We start from the raw sequence: 19625 nt of genomic DNA on the forward strand, positions 1-19625 counted from the left end.
CCCCCATGCCACCCCACAAGGAAGCTCTAAACAACTTTTTGATCCGGTGGTTTGGCACACCCACCGGTAATGGGAATAAAGAAAGATAGTAAGTAGGGAGGTTGGAGAGGGTACTTTTGATAAGTGTTAATCTCCCCCCTTTTGATAGATATAGTCGCTTCCACCCTGATAATCTTTTCTCAATTTTCTCTACCACCCCATCCCCAATACTCTTTGCTTTGAATGACGCACTCAAGGGGAGTCCAGGGTATTTCATAGGAAGAGAGGCAATTTTACAACCCAACAACTCTGCTAGAGAAGCAATATTACTCACATCCTCCACCGGTACCAACTTTGACTTCTCGAAGCTCACCTTGAGTCCCGAAACAGCTTCAAAGCACAACAAAACCATTCTTAGAGCTTGAATTTGACACTAACAGTATCACAAAAAATGAGCGTATCATCCGCGAATGGTAAGTGAGAAATGGAACTGACACTATTACTATTGTTACCCACCGAAAAACCAGCAAGAAATCCCCCCTTACAGCAGCTTCCACCATAACAAGAAGGAAAGGTGATAGCAGAGCCCCTTGTCACAAACCCCTCGAAGTCTGAAAAAAACCACAAGATTTTCCGTTGACACCTAAAACCGAGCAGTCGAAACACAATGTTTAACCTATTCGCACCACCTATCCCCAAAGCCACATCTTCTAAGCATATAAAATAAGAAGTCCCAACACACATGGTCATAAGCCTTTTCCATGTCTAGCTTGCAAAGACCCCCAAGAACACATTGTTAGCCTTAGTCTTTTACTTTGCCTCATCATCTTTTTCTTTGCTCAGTCTTTGCAGCCACCCCTCCTTCCCTATCTCACTTTTAGTTTCACTCTTCCCATCTCTCTCTCTCTCTCCCTCTCCCCTAATTGTTAAAGCTATGCTGCGGATTGCCTATGGCAACTGTTGAGCTCTCTGTGGCCCTCTATATGGTGTTCTATATTTTGCACCTCAAACTATCAAATTGACACGTCACACTTACCAAAACTGATAAATAATACACCTTTCCAATTTTGGCCATTGAGATAGTTGAAAAATGGGTGTTTGATTCAATTTGAGGACTGAATCTTAATAGAGGGTGAACATTACAACTTTTAAGAGTTTGAGGATGTAGTGTGTCAATTTTGGTAGTTTTGAGTGCAAAGTATAAAACGCCTTGGAGTTTGAGGGTGGAAATTATATTTTCCCCAATTATATGCTATTGGGAATTTTGTATGTCTAAGTGCTGGTTTATTTCACTTTTCATTGCTAGATGATGTTCTGCCTATCCACTTCCACACGATATATACCTCAGTAGAAAAGCTAAATGTAGATACAGTGTTTTGTTTCTTATTTTTATTTGTTACTTTTTCGGTTTGTTGGAGATATATGAAGCATATTGTCCTCCATTGACGAACTTCTCACCCCAAGAAATCACAATTTTTACTAACATGGGAATAGCACTGAGAAACGACTTTGGTGGTCATATGTTGTCAATTTAACTGAAATTTGATCCCGATTTGCCATGTCATTGTGTTTTGCCTATTGACTTCCAATAACAACACTTTATTCAACTAGAATGTATCCTGATAAGGCATGAACTTGAACCCAGATTGACTCAGTGAAGGGAGAAATCTACATTGCTTTCAATGCCAGTCACCTACCTGTTACGATTACATTGCCCGAGCGACCTGGATTCAGATGGGAGCCCTTGGTAGATACGAGCAAGCCTGCACCATATGACTTTCTTTCCAGTGACGTTCCCGAAAGAGAGGTTGCAGTTAAACAGTACGCGCACTTCCTTGACGCAAACCTTTACCCCATGCTTAGCTATTCTTCCATCATTCTCTTGCTCTTTCCCGAAGAAAATGCTTAGCTCAAAGGTAATGTGTGGCTCAAAACCCAACTACCTTGAAAATAAATTGCCTCAAAATCAGTTTAGTACATATTCAATTCCTTGTATCATAGTCTTGGATATGTTAGCAGATCGTAGAACCTGTAAACAGATATCGTATTGTCAGATAAATTGCATATAAACAAAGAAAAAGGAGGAAACAACTATTAAAAAAAGAATAATCGAAATAATATCGAAGAAGGGAATTTGTATTATAGCAGTCGAGGCAGGATTGTACGTTGCCCTCGTATAAAAAGGTGTAGATTCAATCAGTTGTGAATGATTGAAGCATCATCTAGTTAGATTTGGATGCTAGACAGAAACATCATCCACGTAATGAAGCTAAATCAGTTGTGAATGATTGGACAGTCAAGTTGATTGTCGTCTTAAAAAACATGGAAACAATGAATAGTGAAAGAAGTAGATAATATTTAATGTTGGGTTTATATTATATATTAGCAACATGTAATAATAAAAGTTCACAAGCTATATTTAATTTATTTGTGACAAGAAATTATAAGAATCATTTTCCATATGATAGATAACATGGAATGAAATGGTACAAAACCATCAACTTCCATTGTAGGAGACTCACCCTTTCCCCTTCTTCCCATAACTTATTCTTTCTTATCATCTCCTTGTTTATGTTTTTTTTAGTACTGCTATTCTAAGGACTTTACACCACACGTTTACGTGATATAATTTGATTTTAAAGTTAAATTTTTATATTTAAATCTTGTAAATCAAATCTTACTATTTAAATAATGTAGATGATGTATTATATACACTGGTTTGAGAATAGAATAATTTTTTTATTATTTACTTTTTATTCCCTCTAGATAGGATATGTCGAAATTTATTGCGTCTAACCAAGCTAAAGTCCTCGAGCTACTCCATTGAAATCTCTAACCGTTGATTTTGAAAAAGACATTAGAAGTGCCACCATTGGACCAACACTTGGAGTTCACATGCCATCACAAAGTTGCACCTCCAGGCCCCATGCCTACACAAATTACACCAGCACATTCTATGATCTCAGATCTTCTAGGTCGTCTCCACTCCACCCCTATTCCATCTTTGTATAGGGCCCACACATCAGCACAAACCAAACCTTAATGCTATTAGAGTATTCACATCCAATTCCTTATAAATTTTCCTAAATTTTAGTAGAAAAACACAATTCCTAAAATTTTATCTTAAATTTTACTCATATTTCAAAAACTTCATACATCTCATTCCTTATACTTTCTCGATTCTATTAAAATAATATTTTTCTATTTTTTCTTTATTATTTTTTTCTCACTCTTTTTCCTTATGTTGAGCAATACCACCTTATATGTAAATTTTAAACACAGAAGCTGGTATGAGAAAGGCTTTGAAATTATTACGATTTCACAAATAATAAATATTCGCATTTTTCAATAGTATTTTATTTGTAACGGATAAATAAAAAACAAGATTATTATTTTGCTGTCAGATCTAGTGGTGATCGAAATGATCTAAGCTTTAGGCACACCTGAAGGAAAGAAATAGATAAATATGCTTTTTTCACCTTAAAATAAATTACACACTTCATAAACTGCAGATTCATTCTAAATAACTTAAATAGTTAATGAAAAAGCTAAAATACACCCATAATATTTTCTCAATTCTACGTACAAGTACTGCTATTGCCCATTCACACCAGCTCCAAAATACAAATTTAATGTACGAACAATACAACCATATTATAATTACAACTACTGAAAATGCCCCTACACTGAGCCAAAAGTTTAGTATAAAGAGAGCCATAAGATTGCTCAAAATTTCTCTAAATAAGTTGCAAGACAAATAACCACGAAGTTGAAATTTCTATATTGAAACTAGTTTTCTTCAATTTTCTCTTACACCTCTCTGAATTAATTTCTAATCGATGTCGATTGGTTTGACTGTTCATTGATTCTTGTATCTTATGAAGTTCTGTTTTTAATCTGTTAATTGTCTTTTGGCCATATGCTGGTATTTCTGGATCATACCAATAGAAAAACCCGCAAGCTTGCCCTGCCTGCATAATTGATTAGTACTGAAATTTGTAAGCATAACAGTACCAACACAAATAAGCAAATAAGACCACCAATAAATGAAAAGTGTATCATAGTTTTGGCAACCGAAAAATCGACACCTTTCATTATACTTAGTATGATTAGTTCGTCAATATGCTTTAATACCACAATAATATACAAGGTATTCATTTTGACAATAGTTTGCTAAGCGTGAGATATTACTATTACTACTACTTGACCCAGGCATTGGGTAGTGTTGTCTTTTGGTTTGCTTTAAGTTTGTACACAAACAATGAGCCTAGTTCTTATCTTTAGTACAAACTAAATTTGAAAGATTTTTACTACAATTCACAAAACCTTGATTGGGCGGCAATGTTCTCAATGGCTGCAATAATTAGTTGTCAATATTCATTTGTCATTTGAGTTACCCTTGTAACACCCCATTCCCAAGGGTTAAGAGTGTCACGTAATTTTTATAAAATATAACTCGGCAAGATATCTCATATTTAATAATATGAAATTAACATTTATTTCATAAAAAGAATTGTCTAATAAAATTTCTTCCAAAATATTAAATAAATAAACTGAATAAAATTTGTGTCATAAAAGCAATTTTATTCTATGAAGTCTAAAATTAAATCAATTGTTTCTTCTAATTCTGGTTTGATTGCTCGTGTTCATCATCCTCACCTGATTGGTTAAAAACATGAAATAGACTAAAATAAGTCGAAGATTCAATAAGAAATTCATCACAACTTAAACATAATAAATATAAGATTGTTCATAAGAATTTTCATACTGAGAGCTTAAATCATGACTATTCAATGCTTATGCTATGTATGATTGATTTATCTAAATTAATTGACTGATATGATTTATCTGAATGATCTGACTTAACTGACTGATCTGACTAGCCAACACACTTAACTTTGTGTGCAAAGTTGTGCACCGGCCCCACATCCCGCTGCTGCAAGGGGAGCCATTGATAGTATTCTGGCATACTATGGTGGACCACGCTTGAGTCCGTGGCTTGCACATTCACCTTGAAACTGCATTGGTTCCATGCATCTGAATGACCATCTGATTAAACTGATACGATCTTATCTTGCACTTGAACTTAAGATAGCTACGTGTCTTATGCGATGTGAAATGCATGATATACATACTGATATAAATAATTGTAAATTTCTGAATCTGAACATGATGCTAAATGACATGATCATGTACTGTGTTTGGTGACATGCTTGCATATGACATGAGTGATACATAAAAAAATGGCTATCAAATAATTGGCTCTAATAATAATTTATATAAGTAGAACTGTGATGATCCTAATTTGTGATCAAATTACTTATCTCGTATCGCAAATCTCAAAATCTCACTTTGTAGATTGTTACCTATACGAAATATCATGTCACTATTTGCTAAAAAATGTCATGACATTCTATTTAATTAAATTGATATCATAGAGAATAATTTAATAGGAATGATTTAATAAAAATTCTGATATATGCTAAAATTAAGAAATAATAATATGATTCAAAAGTTACAACATATTCCTTTATTTTCCAATTAATAATATAGCATAATAATTTTATCAAAATCTAATAAAATAAACATTGGAAATTCATTCTACTAATTAAACTTGATTATACTTAAAATTCAAATCCGTGTAATTTATTATCGTAATCAAATCATAAATGAGTACTTGATATAATTTAAATTGTATACAAGGTTTAAGTGTCACTTATATGCAACGATGACCAAATTAAAATCAAGTTAACATATTCCATCCGTAAAGAGGCATATTTTAAACATTTTTTGTGATGCCCACACAAAAGGCAAAAGCTAAAAATGTACCACTCCAAGATTTGAAGAGACATTTTACAAAAGTTGAAAAGTGGAGTCAAAAAGGCTGGAAGACATTATTTTGAAATAATAAAAAAGCTTGCAGGCTTATGGGAAAGCTGATACACGACAAAAGTTCAAATAATAGTTTTATAATTAACTAAGAAGCATGAAAGGTTTTATGGAAAAACTGAACTAAGATAGTAATGATGATATACGACAAAACCAAAAGAGCAAAAATAGAATTACACAAACAATGAGGCTTCAGCTTCTAGAGACTTTTTACAGAAGTTAAAATATATTGTGTGAAGGGTAATTTGGTGATATGCAAAGATGTGCATGGCTTTATTGGACTGTTGAAATAAAAGTGAAGGAGATTCGACACAAATGCATGAAAAAATAAAGAGACGAACACTGGAGAAGAAAGGCATCGTGCGAATTAGTGAGGTGCTCGGGCTTATCGTGAGAGAAATCAGAAGCCGTGCAACGAATGATTTGAGTGGCTATGACAGAGATCAGTGACGGAAAAGCTTCAAAAGCAGAGAAATAATGTTTAGACTGAAGAAAATGATGGTGAAGGAAAATAGAGATATCAGCATGGTCTTACTGAGAGGATGCTGGAGTGCAACGGTAGTCGCTAGTGGCTTGAGATCAACGGCGACAAAAACTCTGATAGATAGGTGGGATTTGTGCTGTTAGCTCGAGAAGGAGAGGGTCACAACAGAAGAGAGTGTGTGAGACAGTTCAACTCATCAAGGGACAACGTGCGGTGGTGGGTTTGGTCTACATCGTCGGCGACAGAAAATACTGTGAGAGCCCTCTGTTTGTGGTGAAATACCGAGAGAAGAAAAGAACAAAAATATATTTAGTCTTAATTGTGGTTACAGAGAAGGAATTATGTAGAGGAAGTATGTAAATCGACGATAACTTACCACGAAAGAGATGGGAGGCGACGAAGTTGGATCGCAATCTACGCCAGTCACAGCTGGGGTCTCCTTCGAACGGGGTGGTGGAGAAGCACGAATTGGCTGGGCTTTATTTGTTTATGTGAAACGGAGGCTGATTTCTCAATTGAGTTTGTGCTGTTTGTTGTGTCAGTGTGTTAAGGAGTCGACAGAGGGAAAAATATATAGATAGACATCGAGGTTTGACGTGTTTAAGCCAAAGTGGTTCTAAGAATTCCCAGTGGGAGGGGGACTCGATATGGTCACGAGATTAGAGAGATAAGCGTGGAGGAAATGGTCTTGGCAGTTTGAGTCGTGGGGGAAATGCAGTTTGAATTACACACGTTTAAAAACACAAAGAAGTAAAATTTTTGATAGACTATTAATTTGTAATTAATAATCGATTTTAAAATGTTTATAAAGCAACTGAAATAAATAAATAGGTAACTACTTTAAAAATAATGGAAATAATAATAATAATAATAATGAGTAAATTTATTTTATTGTCCAAATTTTGAACCTGCATGTTACAACCCTGCCATGGAGGTTTTGCCAATTTCTGTTGTCGACACTCAACTTTTTCTTGTAAAACCCCCAAACATACACAAACCATTAACCCATAGAAAGTGGCTCAGGAAAGGAATGGTAACACATAGGAAAAAAACAGCATGCTCGAATGACTGCAACAATCGATTGCTTTTGTGATTGGTTGTCTGGGTTACCCTACCATGGAGTATGTTACAAATTTCTTGTATTCCCACTCAACTTTGTTATCATCATAGCTGAGGGGGATACACAACCAAAATCATACCAAACTAGAAAAGCATCCAAGGAACATATACATTTCCTATCACAAACAATAATGGTATCACAACACAATAAGTTTATCTAAAAAGTAGTGAATAATCCAACCAAATATAAAACGATGGTATCACAGCCAACTATAAGAAGCATAAAATGACGTTCAGCATAAATATCTCACATCCAAGTTTCAAAAAGCATGTAGAGCAATAGCAATATATCACATCATGGATATATCACATCTCCAAGTTTAACATCTCTAAATTGTTAAAAGCTTTTCCAACATATTACAATATGGATATATCACAGAAGTAAATAATCCAACCAAGCAAATACCTGAATAACAGAATAGAGAAAATGGCAAAGTAATCCAACTAATTTATCTTAATAACATACCAGAAAGCAATGACAAAGTAATCCAACCAACATAATTGAATAACAAAACAACTAAAATGGCAAAGTAATCCAACTGACATTCCTAAATAGCAGAATAAGAAATAAGATATCACAACACAACTACAAGAAATGATGTAGCTTGGAAGAAGATGAAATGATGTTTAACATATATATCTCACATCAAAACTAGTGAAATAAGAAACTGATCCTTCCTAAAAAACTGGCCATCTGGGGCCAATCACAACTGAACAGCAAACTTATCAAAGTAATCTCTATTTCAGAAAACTGAACAACATGCATGTAGTGTAGTAGAGTACCTAAGTCACAAAAATCGTGCCTCAAGGTCAGTTAATGAGAAATAAAAATGATAATACCTATATTAGTTAGACACACCATCTTATGAAATGATTGTAAGAACAACATGCATGTGTATATCTCAGAGCCAAGTTTCACAAAACTAAACAACTTTAACAATGAACAAAAATTTGCAGCATAACCAATGAAGCATTGCCAAGAAATCACAAGACCAAACTCCCAAATAGGGTACAAGGCACAAGCCAAAGCAAAAAACATGTTCCACATGAACCAACAAGGATCAACCCTTCATGCATACCCAACCAAATAAGCCAAGAAAGCACAAGATAGAACAAAACGAAATAACAAAATTGCAGAATATTTATATATCAATGAGGTTTAGATCTTTCATTTTCATGCATAGCAAAAGGCACAAGATAGGATGGTTGCAAATCCCAGTTGCCTCTATGAAAATTTCACAATTTAGATGGTCATCTAGGTTACCTTGCCATACTGATCAATGAACATTCATTAGAGTTGTGGATATTACACTCGGGTACACCCAACAATCTAACCATCATCATAGCCCCTGCACTTACATATACAGTTCAAACGACAGCCCCAATCGAATGCCAACCACAGAATCTGAAAATTACACAAAGCCCCAATCACAGCCATGGTAATGGTAAATCATAGCCCCAATGTTGTAGAAAAAACTTTGGCGAAATTTACAACTATAGTAACATGTAAATCAAAGACCTAAATGTAAATAACATGGAATAATCGAATCATCTACCTAAATAGAAACATGTATAAATCCCCAATGTTGGAGAAATGAAAACTTGCAATTCACAGCTATAGTAACATGTAAATCGAAGACCAAAACATAATAAATCACAAGGAATAATTGAATCATGGAACCAAATGAAAACATGTACATTGTCCAATGTAGCAGAAATGACAAGTTCATGCATGAGAGCTATCGTAACATGTAATCAGAGTCCCAAATGTAAGAAAATGTAAATCACAGCCTACAAAATCACATCTATAGTGACAAAATCACAGACCCAAATGTAAAACCCTAAACAGATCGAATCAGAGACCAACAGTCCGAGTGGAATGTAAATTAGAGCCCCAATTTTGCTCAACAAAGGTTCGAAATTCACAGCTACATCTCCATAATCAGATACCCAATTGTAAATCACAAGGAATAATCACAAAAAGGTTTGAGTCAATCACAAGGCAAGACAAGCTGTAAATCACAAATACCCATTGGAGTAAATCACAGAGTAATAAAGGTGAACACAAATGGATGTAAATCACAAGGAACCTGAAAACAATGAAGCAATATGGGTAAACACATGAAGATGAATCGGCACAGAGCATTCCGATGTGTGTGTGTGTGTGTGTGTGTGTGAGAGAGAGAGAGAGAGAGAGAGAGAGAGAGATTGTGTATGTGCGTGTCGAAGGTGTATAGCCTTATTTATCGGAGACGATGACCAGAGGGGCTGTCGGATGGTGACGTGAACGACGGTCGGTAGCAAGTAGGACACGAAGAACAGAGAAGTTGTGCGAGATGAGGAACCGAAATGGAAGATTTGGGATATATAGTGGCTCCCGATATATGGGGAGCCACTATAGCATCCCCAAACCTAAGTTCAAATAGGGAGGCAGATGGAGCATGCATTTGGGGTTTTCCCCAAATGTAAATCCTAAATTTTAGGATAAATGAAGGTTTAGGCATCTAGATACGGGTGCTAGGGGTGTAACCGGTCCAGTCCGGTCCGGTTTTGGATAAAATCTAAGACCGAACCGGTATGTACCGGTTTTGTATTTTTCAAAACCGATTACGCACCGGTTACCCTCCTAAACCGGTACTTCCGGTTTTACCGGTTTCCGGTCCGGTCCGATCCGATTTTTCGATTTTTTTAAGACTATTGGTATAGTTATAAGTTATATATTAGTATTAATTATAAATTATATATTTAATATTAGTATTAGTTATAAACTTTTAGTATTAATTATAAGTATAACTATAGTCTATAGTCTATATTAGACTATTAGTATTATTTATAAACTTATATATTGTATTAACATTTAATGTAATAATTTATAAATTATAATATGACATTATTTCATATATGAATGTATATATATATGAAATTATAAATTAACATTTAATGTATAAATTTATAATTATACATTATATATAAAACTTATATATATTAATATTAATATATATAATATTTTGTATAAAACTTATATATAAAAATATTTTTTTTTATATTTTTTTTATCAACCGGTATGATTCAGTCCGGTCCAAAAACTCCCTAAACCGGAACCAGACCGGAATTGGCCGGTTTTCACATTCTAAGAACAGGTCCCGGACCAGACCGGTTCAAAACCGGTAAAACCGGTCTGGTCCGGACCGGTTTTCCGGTTTACCGGTTTGAATTTACACCCCTAGCGAGTGCTTTTAAAGATAAATTATTTTGATATATTCTTGCTTTCTCTTATAGAAAACATGAATGCAGACCAAGTGAGAATTTTTATTGTATTGCTAGATACAATCATGGATTGTGTAAGCATCATACACTTTTTTGAAAATGAGTAGGGTCTGCCATTAAAAAATATGGGTCCCATATTTATTTTTTTCAAAAACACGATACTTGTGCATTTTATGACTGCAATATCATTTCTCATAAAAATGACAAAATAAACTATAACCTTTCAATTTTTTGGTTATATTATAACAAAACCATTTATTTCCAAATTTTCTTTTTGACTTTTTTTTAAGAGTCATAGCCACATATCCAATAGTGGCCCCTACCTCAATTTTATTAATCAAGCATTACTTTTGACGAAGGAATATCGTGGACCAAAAATATACTTGAATGGACAAATTAAGCAAAAAGCAACCCGAACCCAAGTGTTACTAAATACTTTATCCTTATACTCCTAGTACAAACCTTATTCTGAAACAAGCCAAAAGAACAACCAATAACACACCTGAAGCCAACAAACAACCTTCCAAATTATGATCTCAAAGAGGGGAGACCTAATTTATCCACCTTTAAAATACCTTTGAGCTTTCATGGAATATCATTAAAATTAATCCACGTACCAGACTGATGATTCGAGGCCAGATTAGCAAGAAAACCAGCACTTGAATTTCCTTCTCTATAAACATGACTTGTCTTAACTTGCAAATTGGACAAGATCTTTTGGATTTCATCCCATTAGTCTTCAAGATACCAAATGCCACATCTACATTTTTCGAACCAATTTACTACAAGTAAAGAATCAAGCTCAATCTTAATTCTATGCAAATCCAACTCCTTACAATGCTGCAGCCCATAAAAAAGAGCTAATAATTCCGCTTCATTATTAGAGCCATGAGTCAACTCTTTAACAGAAGCCAACCTTAAACAACTCTGATCATCCTAAATAAGGCCACCCGCCCCCATGCAAACCGGATTCCCCAACGAACTCCCATTAACATTCAATTTAAACCATCCCCTATTCGGTCTATTCCACTTTACCAAACAAACATGCTTACGTAAATGAGCTTTAACCAGAATAGAAAAGGCAACCAATATTTGATCATCACCATCTTTTAATTTTTTACTCACCCTTAAGCGTAATCTCATCCATGCAATTGTTGCCTTAATTGCACCTCACAAAGACTGCACAAAAACTTTTTTCCCTTCCATACAAGCCTTGCACCGCCACACCCAAAGGGACAAGGTTAAAATAATTGGAACCAAACCAAGTAACATACCTTTTTGATAAGAGTGTGAGGCCCTTCTAAACCAAAGCTCCATAGTAGCCTTCCAAGGCCGGGATGAATCATGAGGCATCCCCAAACTCAAAGACGCCCTTAGCCAAACTTCCGCTGCAAGCGAACCTGTGGCCAAGACATGATCTTGATCTTCCATACAACCCCTTGCACAACATTCACATTTAGAAACCACGGGAATGCCCAAATCTTTAATACGCGCATCCACACTTAGGCAAAAATTTAAAGCCTTCCACAATGTAACCGAATATTTCTTTGGAAGCACTGAGTGTCAAATCCAAAAAGCCCATTCAGATTTTGCAACCCTAACACGAATACAATCTCAAGCTGATTTTGAAGAGAAATTACCATTCAAATTTGGCTTCCAAATCAGGATATCTGCCCCGTCCTTAAACTCACCTAAACATGCCAAAATTTCCTCAAGCTTAGAATCCCCCACCAGTCTTCGTAGAAGCTCCACATTCCACCCATTCTGAATTCGACATTCCTTTATTGTAAGAAAAGGAAGCTCCGAGATCTCACACGAGTCGATAATAGCACCAGATTTCAATCAATTATCCCTCCAGAAGGAAATACAACCATCCATTAACTTCCACAAGGAATTACCCAACACCTTAGGTAACACTGTTACTATTCTCTTCCAGAATAAAGAGCCCTTACTAGCATCAATCAAAGAGACATGTCTATCATTGACATATTTTGCCTTAAAAATTTGACCAAAACTGAATTTTGATTAATAAATTCCATGCAAACTTCATAAAGAGTGATGCTTGCACATCTTCAAATTTCCTTAGTCCCATGCCCCTTTCAAGAATCGGGTTGCACACTCTATCCCAAGAAACCCACTTCCTTTTTGGCTTATCATTAAAGGAGCCCCAAAAAAAATTACTCATGAGCCGATTAAGGCTAGCCACCACAGCCTTAGGAGCATACAAAACAGAAAATAAATGAATCAGGATACTTGCCACAATATGCCTCAACAACAAAATGCGAGCACCAGACGATAGAAACTTCTTTTGCCATCCTTCAAGTTGGCCACAGATCCGGTGCATTAACTCATCAAAATGAGTCACTTTCAGCCTCCCTGAAACCAAAGGCGCGCCTAAGTACTTGACCAAAAAGGAGCCCTCGGAGAAGGAAGTAATTCTCAAAGCACTCCTTTTTTGAGCCCCCGTAAAATACTTAGGGAAAAAAATAGAAGACTTCTCTTTACTCACAACCTGACCAGACCAATCTTCATACTGAGCAAAAACATCCCTGATAACACGAAGCGAGGACTTCCCATCATTATCAAACACAACAATGTCATCAGCATACAATAAATGAGATATAAGAGGAGCACCCCGAGGATGAGAAAATGAAACAATCATCCCATTTCCTAACTTATGCTTTAACAATCTGGATAACATTTCTTCCACAAGAATAAACAGATAGAGAGATAAAGGATTCCTCTGCCTCAAACTACGCCCACTGGGGAAGAAGCCTTTCACTGTGCTGTCATGACCACATAGAACCATGGAGTGGATCACTTGTCATTCTTTATATTAACCACTTGTCATTGTGCCTCAAACCACATATTCAAAATATCGACCACTTGTCATTCTTTATATATATATATATATATATATATATATATATATAAATACACACACACACATTTAACCCTATAAAGTTGTAAACACTATAGCTTCAGTTGTTTTCACAATTCTTTTAATTCATCTCATCTCATTTAATCATTATATTTTTTCAAATTCTCACAAAAGAATAAATAAAAAAATTTAACTTTTTCAAATCCCAAAACAAAAACAATATTAAAAAAATATGTTCTAACAATATTTTATTCAACTTTTAACTTTAATATCAACTCATCTCATTTTATCTCATTTCATATGTAAAAACAAACGAGGCTATAATGGAGTTTATATTTTAAACACTTCTTTATTTTAATCTTTGTTATTTTGGGTCATAGTGAAACATTTTAAATTAATATTACTTAGATGGTTGATATAAAAAAACTATTTAAAATATCACACATCATGATACAAGACTAAAATGACAAGAGAAATGATATTTACAAGAGTAAAAATATTATTTATTTTTGTCGCGTCCATAGCAATCGATGTGGACTTGATGAGTGTACGTCGGTTCCCCCACTTGTTTGACTTTTTAAGGACCCCAAGAGAGAGTAAATAAATAAATAAATAAAGTAAAAGCTTCTGGAGGGGTCTAGACTATGGAGTCTGGTGTCTAGACAAACCCACGCACAGCATTCTCATCTCTCTCTCTCTCTCTCTCTCTCTCTGCGTCCTCTTGTTTTTTAGCCTTCTGTTTCTTCGCAACAAAATGGCTGCATACATGAACTTGAAAACATCGAAGATGAAGATGAACCTGAAGAGGAAGGACCTTGAGCTCGACGATTTCAACGACGACTTCTCCGACTTTTCTCTCTCTTCCCCCGCTCGAAAGATTCGCCGCCTGGTACCTTTTCTTCGTTTTTCCCCGCTTCCCTTTTACTTATTCGTTTCTCTCTCTCTCGCTTGCTAATTACCAAAGTTCGATTCACGTTTAGGATGCGGAGTTGCCGCCGATTATGGAGGAAGAGGAGGCGGAGATTCCTCAGGCCCAGGATGTAGTCGGACGACTTCGCGAGGGTTTGGAGTTGGAATTTCCGTCCAATGATGAGAAGGCTATTGTTCTCTTCAAGCCTGTGAATACTCCTCTTTTACATTCATCGTCTTCGAATCTTTCTTTTTCTGTTGATTCTCACATCATGTCTGGCTTTAAGAGTAAGCACCCATCATTCATTTACCTTCTATTTATTTTATCTACCGAGTTTTTACACTGATTCTTCCCCAAATAATGAAAATTTACTGATCCTGCAAAAAATTAATGAAGGATATTGGAGATTGGTTACAAATTCTAAGTGTGCGTTTCTTTCAATTGGGTTTTAATTATTTAGTATAGGATATTAATTGTGGGTTTGTTTCAGTAGTCAAAACACTTGGCTTATTGCTAAAAATAGGTGGTAAATACTGATATATCAAAATGTCCCCTTTTCCAGACTAGGACAAGAGTTTCTTTTAGTTGTTATGTTCGTGAAAATGTCTCTTAAGAATTTTTGCACTTTCGGCAGATCAATTATTTGGGTCGAGCCACTACGGTAATGTAAAGTCGGTTGAGGAACAGTCTACGAAAGAAAAGAATAATGGGTGTTTGGCTGTTGTTCCTTGGGTTCCCTCTCAACTTCCTCTTGCACCGGCCACCGACGTTCCCCCCTTGACGGCGGAGGCTGAAGGAATGGCAGTAGCGATGGATATCGAAGAAGACAACAATAACAACAGCCAAAATGCAAACATAGAGCAAGGCCACCCAAGCGTACATGATGTTTATGGTGGAATAGCTGGGAGCGAGGGCTTAAATCAGTGGCAGCAACAGCACTGCTTGATACCACAGCTTCCTCAAAACACGTCCACGCCCATTACATGGTTCCGGTAATGAAGTATATAGTTAGAGATGGACCTCCATATTGGTATTTTATTTCATGGTTGTAATGGAGGATAGAGCTGAATTATAGAGATGTGTGGTAGATGGGATTGGGGGACCGAGAATGGAGCCCACTTCTTTGATAGTTTTGCTTGGTGGAAACGCTCTTAGTTGGCTTTTGCTCTTCAACTGAAGGCATTTTGGATTTGGGGGGAGCTCGCTGTAAGAAATTAGTGTGTAGAAAAATAGTGCTGTAATGTGCATTGTGCAACCTGTATGTAAATTCTTAGTGTTTTTCCTCATACTCGGGTTGCACTTTGCATTCTCTTTGAATTAACCTTGAAATTAATGTGGCGCTGAGCAGATTAATTTGTTAACCCGACAGACATAGAAACATCTTTACTTATTAGGTACGAGTAAAGGATTGCCTGGTTGCTCGTGGCTATAACATATAGTTAGCATGATTGATATATCTGTTTAAAATGGCACCAGGATCTCTGATTCATGCGGGCTCAAACAGTTCATGCTCAGATCAGTTCAGGGTTTATATGCTCTGCCTTTCTTGATTAGGACAGAAAATTGTAGGAAATCAGCATCAATATGAGGTCATTGAGGGAAGTCTACCAGTTAAAACCCTGAGTTTTGGCGTACTGGTGAGCATTGATTGGTCAACAAGTTTTGGTCATCGTTCAACTATCTACTTGGCTGTTCGAAGGAAGTAATGAATTTTTATTATGTGTTTATTTTAAGCATTTTTTAAATCAATTTAAACATTAAAAACAATTACATACTCATTTAAAAATACTTTCTTGACGGTTAAGTAAAAAGAAAAAGAAGAAGTCGGTAGCTTTTATTTGCATCCATCATTTTCCATTTTATATAGCACAACTTTCTTGAAAAATATCACAGCCTCCTCAAATGGGAATGGGAGTGTATGAGAGTTTCTATTGGATGCTACTACCGACGTATAAAAATCTTACATTTTTTAAATATATATATATATATATTTTTTATTTTCTGTCAAAAAGGAAACATTGCTCATGGGACCGACGCTTGGTCAGGGCCTACTTACAATCAATGAGACACAGGAAATTATCCTATAGCTTGAACTAGAAACCTTCTCAGTTCTCAATGAATCTATACACGGCATGCTCACGAGGATTCCAATGCAACTCCTGATCCTACCCTTGATTAAACAGCATTTCTTACAAATAAAAGGCCTACAACATTTCTTCCATCTCATTACTCAAAAGTAGCGTTTATCATTTTGGTTGTGTAGAAGAATTAAAGAGTCTGTGAAGGGGGTTAAAATAGGGCCCAAAGTCCGGGTCTAGCCCACCAAGTTAGTAGGTAGGGGGAGTCAATAAGGTGGGGGTGTCAGGGAGGTAAGGGGAGCACGGAGGTTCGAGGGCAGCAGGGGTGTCAGGGAGTAGGGTGGGCTGTCGGGAGAAAGGGAGGACAGGAGGCATGGGGCTGTAAGGGGAAATGGGAAAAATGGGAGTTTGTCGAGCACACAAGGCAGGTCTTGTTCCACCACTATAGAGGACACGCGGGAAAAGCAATCAGATAAATAGGAGGTCCAAATGACTACCAGGAGATCTTCTTCTTCTTGAGTTTTATTCTTCGACTTCTCATTCAACCTCATAATAGGGAGCTCCAACGAAGAGTTTTTCTCTAGTAAATGTATCCGAAGCCACCATTGTACAGTGAGGAATGAGAGATTGTAAACAAATACATTATAGTAGAAACTCCTCTCCCTAAACTCTTGTGGACGTAGGCCTAGTGCTGAACCACGTAAATCTTGGTATCCATCTCTCTTTACTTTCTCTACACTTATTTTTCATTCCATGCCATGGATGTACGCATTGCCACTATACAGCCACACTGGAATGCTATCGAGAGCTCCAAACAATACCGATTGAGGCCCAAGTCGTCCCAATGGGTCGGGAATGACTCTTTCTCCCCTTCCGGCATGTTTTGCGAATTTTAGAACATCAATGGTGGCGTCGTCTGTGGGATCTGATCACTTTCTAAGCCGGAGGTGGGAGAATGACGATTTTCCTGTGTAGTGAATAATCTCCGAATAAACAAGCGAAGCTTACTCCAGATAAGTACACCCAGCTGCTTTGCTCTTATTTTTATTAATAATGCCATGGAAAAACTGGGGCTCGCCCGTAAGGGCCTGCACATGACACTTGCAGTTTAAATGCTTGGGCTGCTCATCTTCCCGACCCAGGGGAGTGTAGTTTATGCTCGGGGCGCATGTATTGGCAGGCAATTATTGTATACTTAAGTAAATAGTGGTCTGCAGGCACAGGTGTCCCACACGGCACTGTGCACTTAAGTGCACAGTGTCGTCCACGTAGAGGCCATGCATGGCAACCCAACGGGTGTGGGTAGCCTTGTGCCCACGTCGTGGCACCGCCGGCAGGCACTTCGGGCCACCGGCATTCTTTGCCGCGGCCGTGGAGGTCACCAGAGGTACATGTTGTGCACAGCGGGCAACGTCCAAACATTTCCCAACACCTTGAGGAGCTCATAGCTGGCCTCCATGAGCCCTTCTGACTCTCCTGCAGCCACCACTTGGGCTGCCTGGAGTTTTTGTCCTCGCTTAAGCAACTCCCGTGAAGGACGAGCGCGCCGAGCATGGCGTCACCCCTTGCTTGCAACAGTTGGTGACGTGGGGCTCCCGGCCCCTCAGCCCAAGTTCGTTGCTGCTGTCAGCGACCACCACATGGCCTGCTAGCAGTTATTATCTCAGTACGAGCGTCCCCCGTCGACAGGGGATGTGAGCGTTGTGCACTGCAGGAGGTAGGGGGATCTTAACATCATGCGCCCGGGACTCCCCCTCTCACGGCACCTACGTGCTGGCCAGGTCACCCACCACCAGGCACCGATTGACCTATTGGCAACCTCTGTGGCTAGTGGCGTGCTCCGCCGACCAAGAACCACAGCCAACAGGCGGTGGGCTGCCACCCCGTGGTACATGCAACGTGTGGCCAGAGTGTTTCCAAGGGTCAACCTCCAGCTCAGCCCAGGAACCATTGCCCAGAAACCAACGTGCCCACTCAGCCTAGGATCCATCGCCTGGAAACCAACGAGCCCAGGAACCACTGCCCAAAAACCAACGTGCCATGGGAACCACCGCTTGGATAAGCAACCTGCTTAGCTTAGATAGGCAACCTTCTTAGCTCGGGAACCAACGTGCCACGGGAACCACCACACAGATAGGCAACTTGCTCAGCCCGAGAACCAACGTGCCACGGGAACCACCACACAGATAGGCAACTTGCTCAGCCCGAGAACCAACGTGCCATGGGAACCACTGCTCGGATAGACAACCTACTCAGCTCGAGAACCATCGCATGGGAAGCCCAGAATTGACCTTCTCTGGAAACTTCGCTTAGGTGAGCTGCTGCTCGGGACTCCTCTGCTCAAGAAGTTCAACTCGGGGACGGGCCTTCACTGGCTCGGAAGTTCAGTAACCTCGCCCGGGACGCACAGGACTTGCCCAGCTCAAGAACATCTGTTATGCTCAACTGGGAAGGTTTTCTCTACTTGGAACCTGCCTTGGAAAGTCATCGACACAGGAAGCTCTTCTCGGATAACCAGGACTCTTCAGCTCGGAAAACGCAGCACGAGACTCTCCTCTTTTACCCGGGGCTCGCCTCCAGTGCACTGGAAAGTCTTCGCTTGCTCTGAAGCAACCTCACCAGCTCGGGAAACTACTGCTCGGAAGTCACCAGCTCGGGAACCTGCTGCTCGGAATTCACTAGCTCGGAGACAACCTGCTCAATGGTCACCAGCTCAAAAGCCACCTCACCAGCTCAACACCTCTTTTACCCAGGACTTGCTAAACTTGGGAAGCACGGCTTAGGAAACAATGCTCAGAAAGGCCATGATGCAAGACTCGCAACTTAGGGAAGTCTCTGTCCTACTTAGGAAAGAAGTTGCTCCGCTCGGGATTTATTTACTCAGCACAGGACTCATTGCTCGGGATTCGTCTTCTTTGACCCACCTGCTCGGAGCTCACCTGCGTGGGAATCATAACCAACAACAGATAATTTTCTTAGTCAAGCGAAAAGATCAATGACAGCGGCTAAAACTCTCCG

General features: G+C 38.2%; 2 protein-coding genes across 2 annotated transcripts in view; both read left to right on the forward strand.

Moving 5' to 3' along the window:
• LOC108992105 (isoamylase 1, chloroplastic) overlaps positions 1-2279 on the forward strand; it is a 29086-nt gene extending 26807 nt beyond the window's left edge. The window contains exon 18 of the mRNA XM_018966555.2: positions 1625-2279. Within this exon, the coding sequence (XP_018822100.2) occupies positions 1625-1888 (264 nt within the window). The 3' untranslated portion in view covers positions 1889-2279. The remainder of the gene's footprint in view (positions 1-1624) is intronic.
• An 11971-nt stretch (positions 2280-14250) lies between these two features.
• Positions 14251-15957, forward strand: LOC108992117. The gene is made up of 3 exons (XM_018966580.2): positions 14251-14508; positions 14600-14816; positions 15164-15957. The coding sequence occupies exons 1-3, from the start codon at positions 14374-14376 to the stop codon at positions 15523-15525; spliced, it is 714 nt and encodes a 237-aa protein (XP_018822125.2). The 5' UTR covers positions 14251-14373; the 3' UTR covers positions 15526-15957.
• Positions 15958-19625: the final 3668 nt, after the last annotated feature.

This window comes from Juglans regia, chromosome 6, assembly GCF_001411555.2.
Source record: "Juglans regia cultivar Chandler chromosome 6, Walnut 2.0, whole genome shotgun sequence".
Taxonomy (NCBI): domain Eukaryota; kingdom Viridiplantae; phylum Streptophyta; class Magnoliopsida; order Fagales; family Juglandaceae; genus Juglans; species Juglans regia.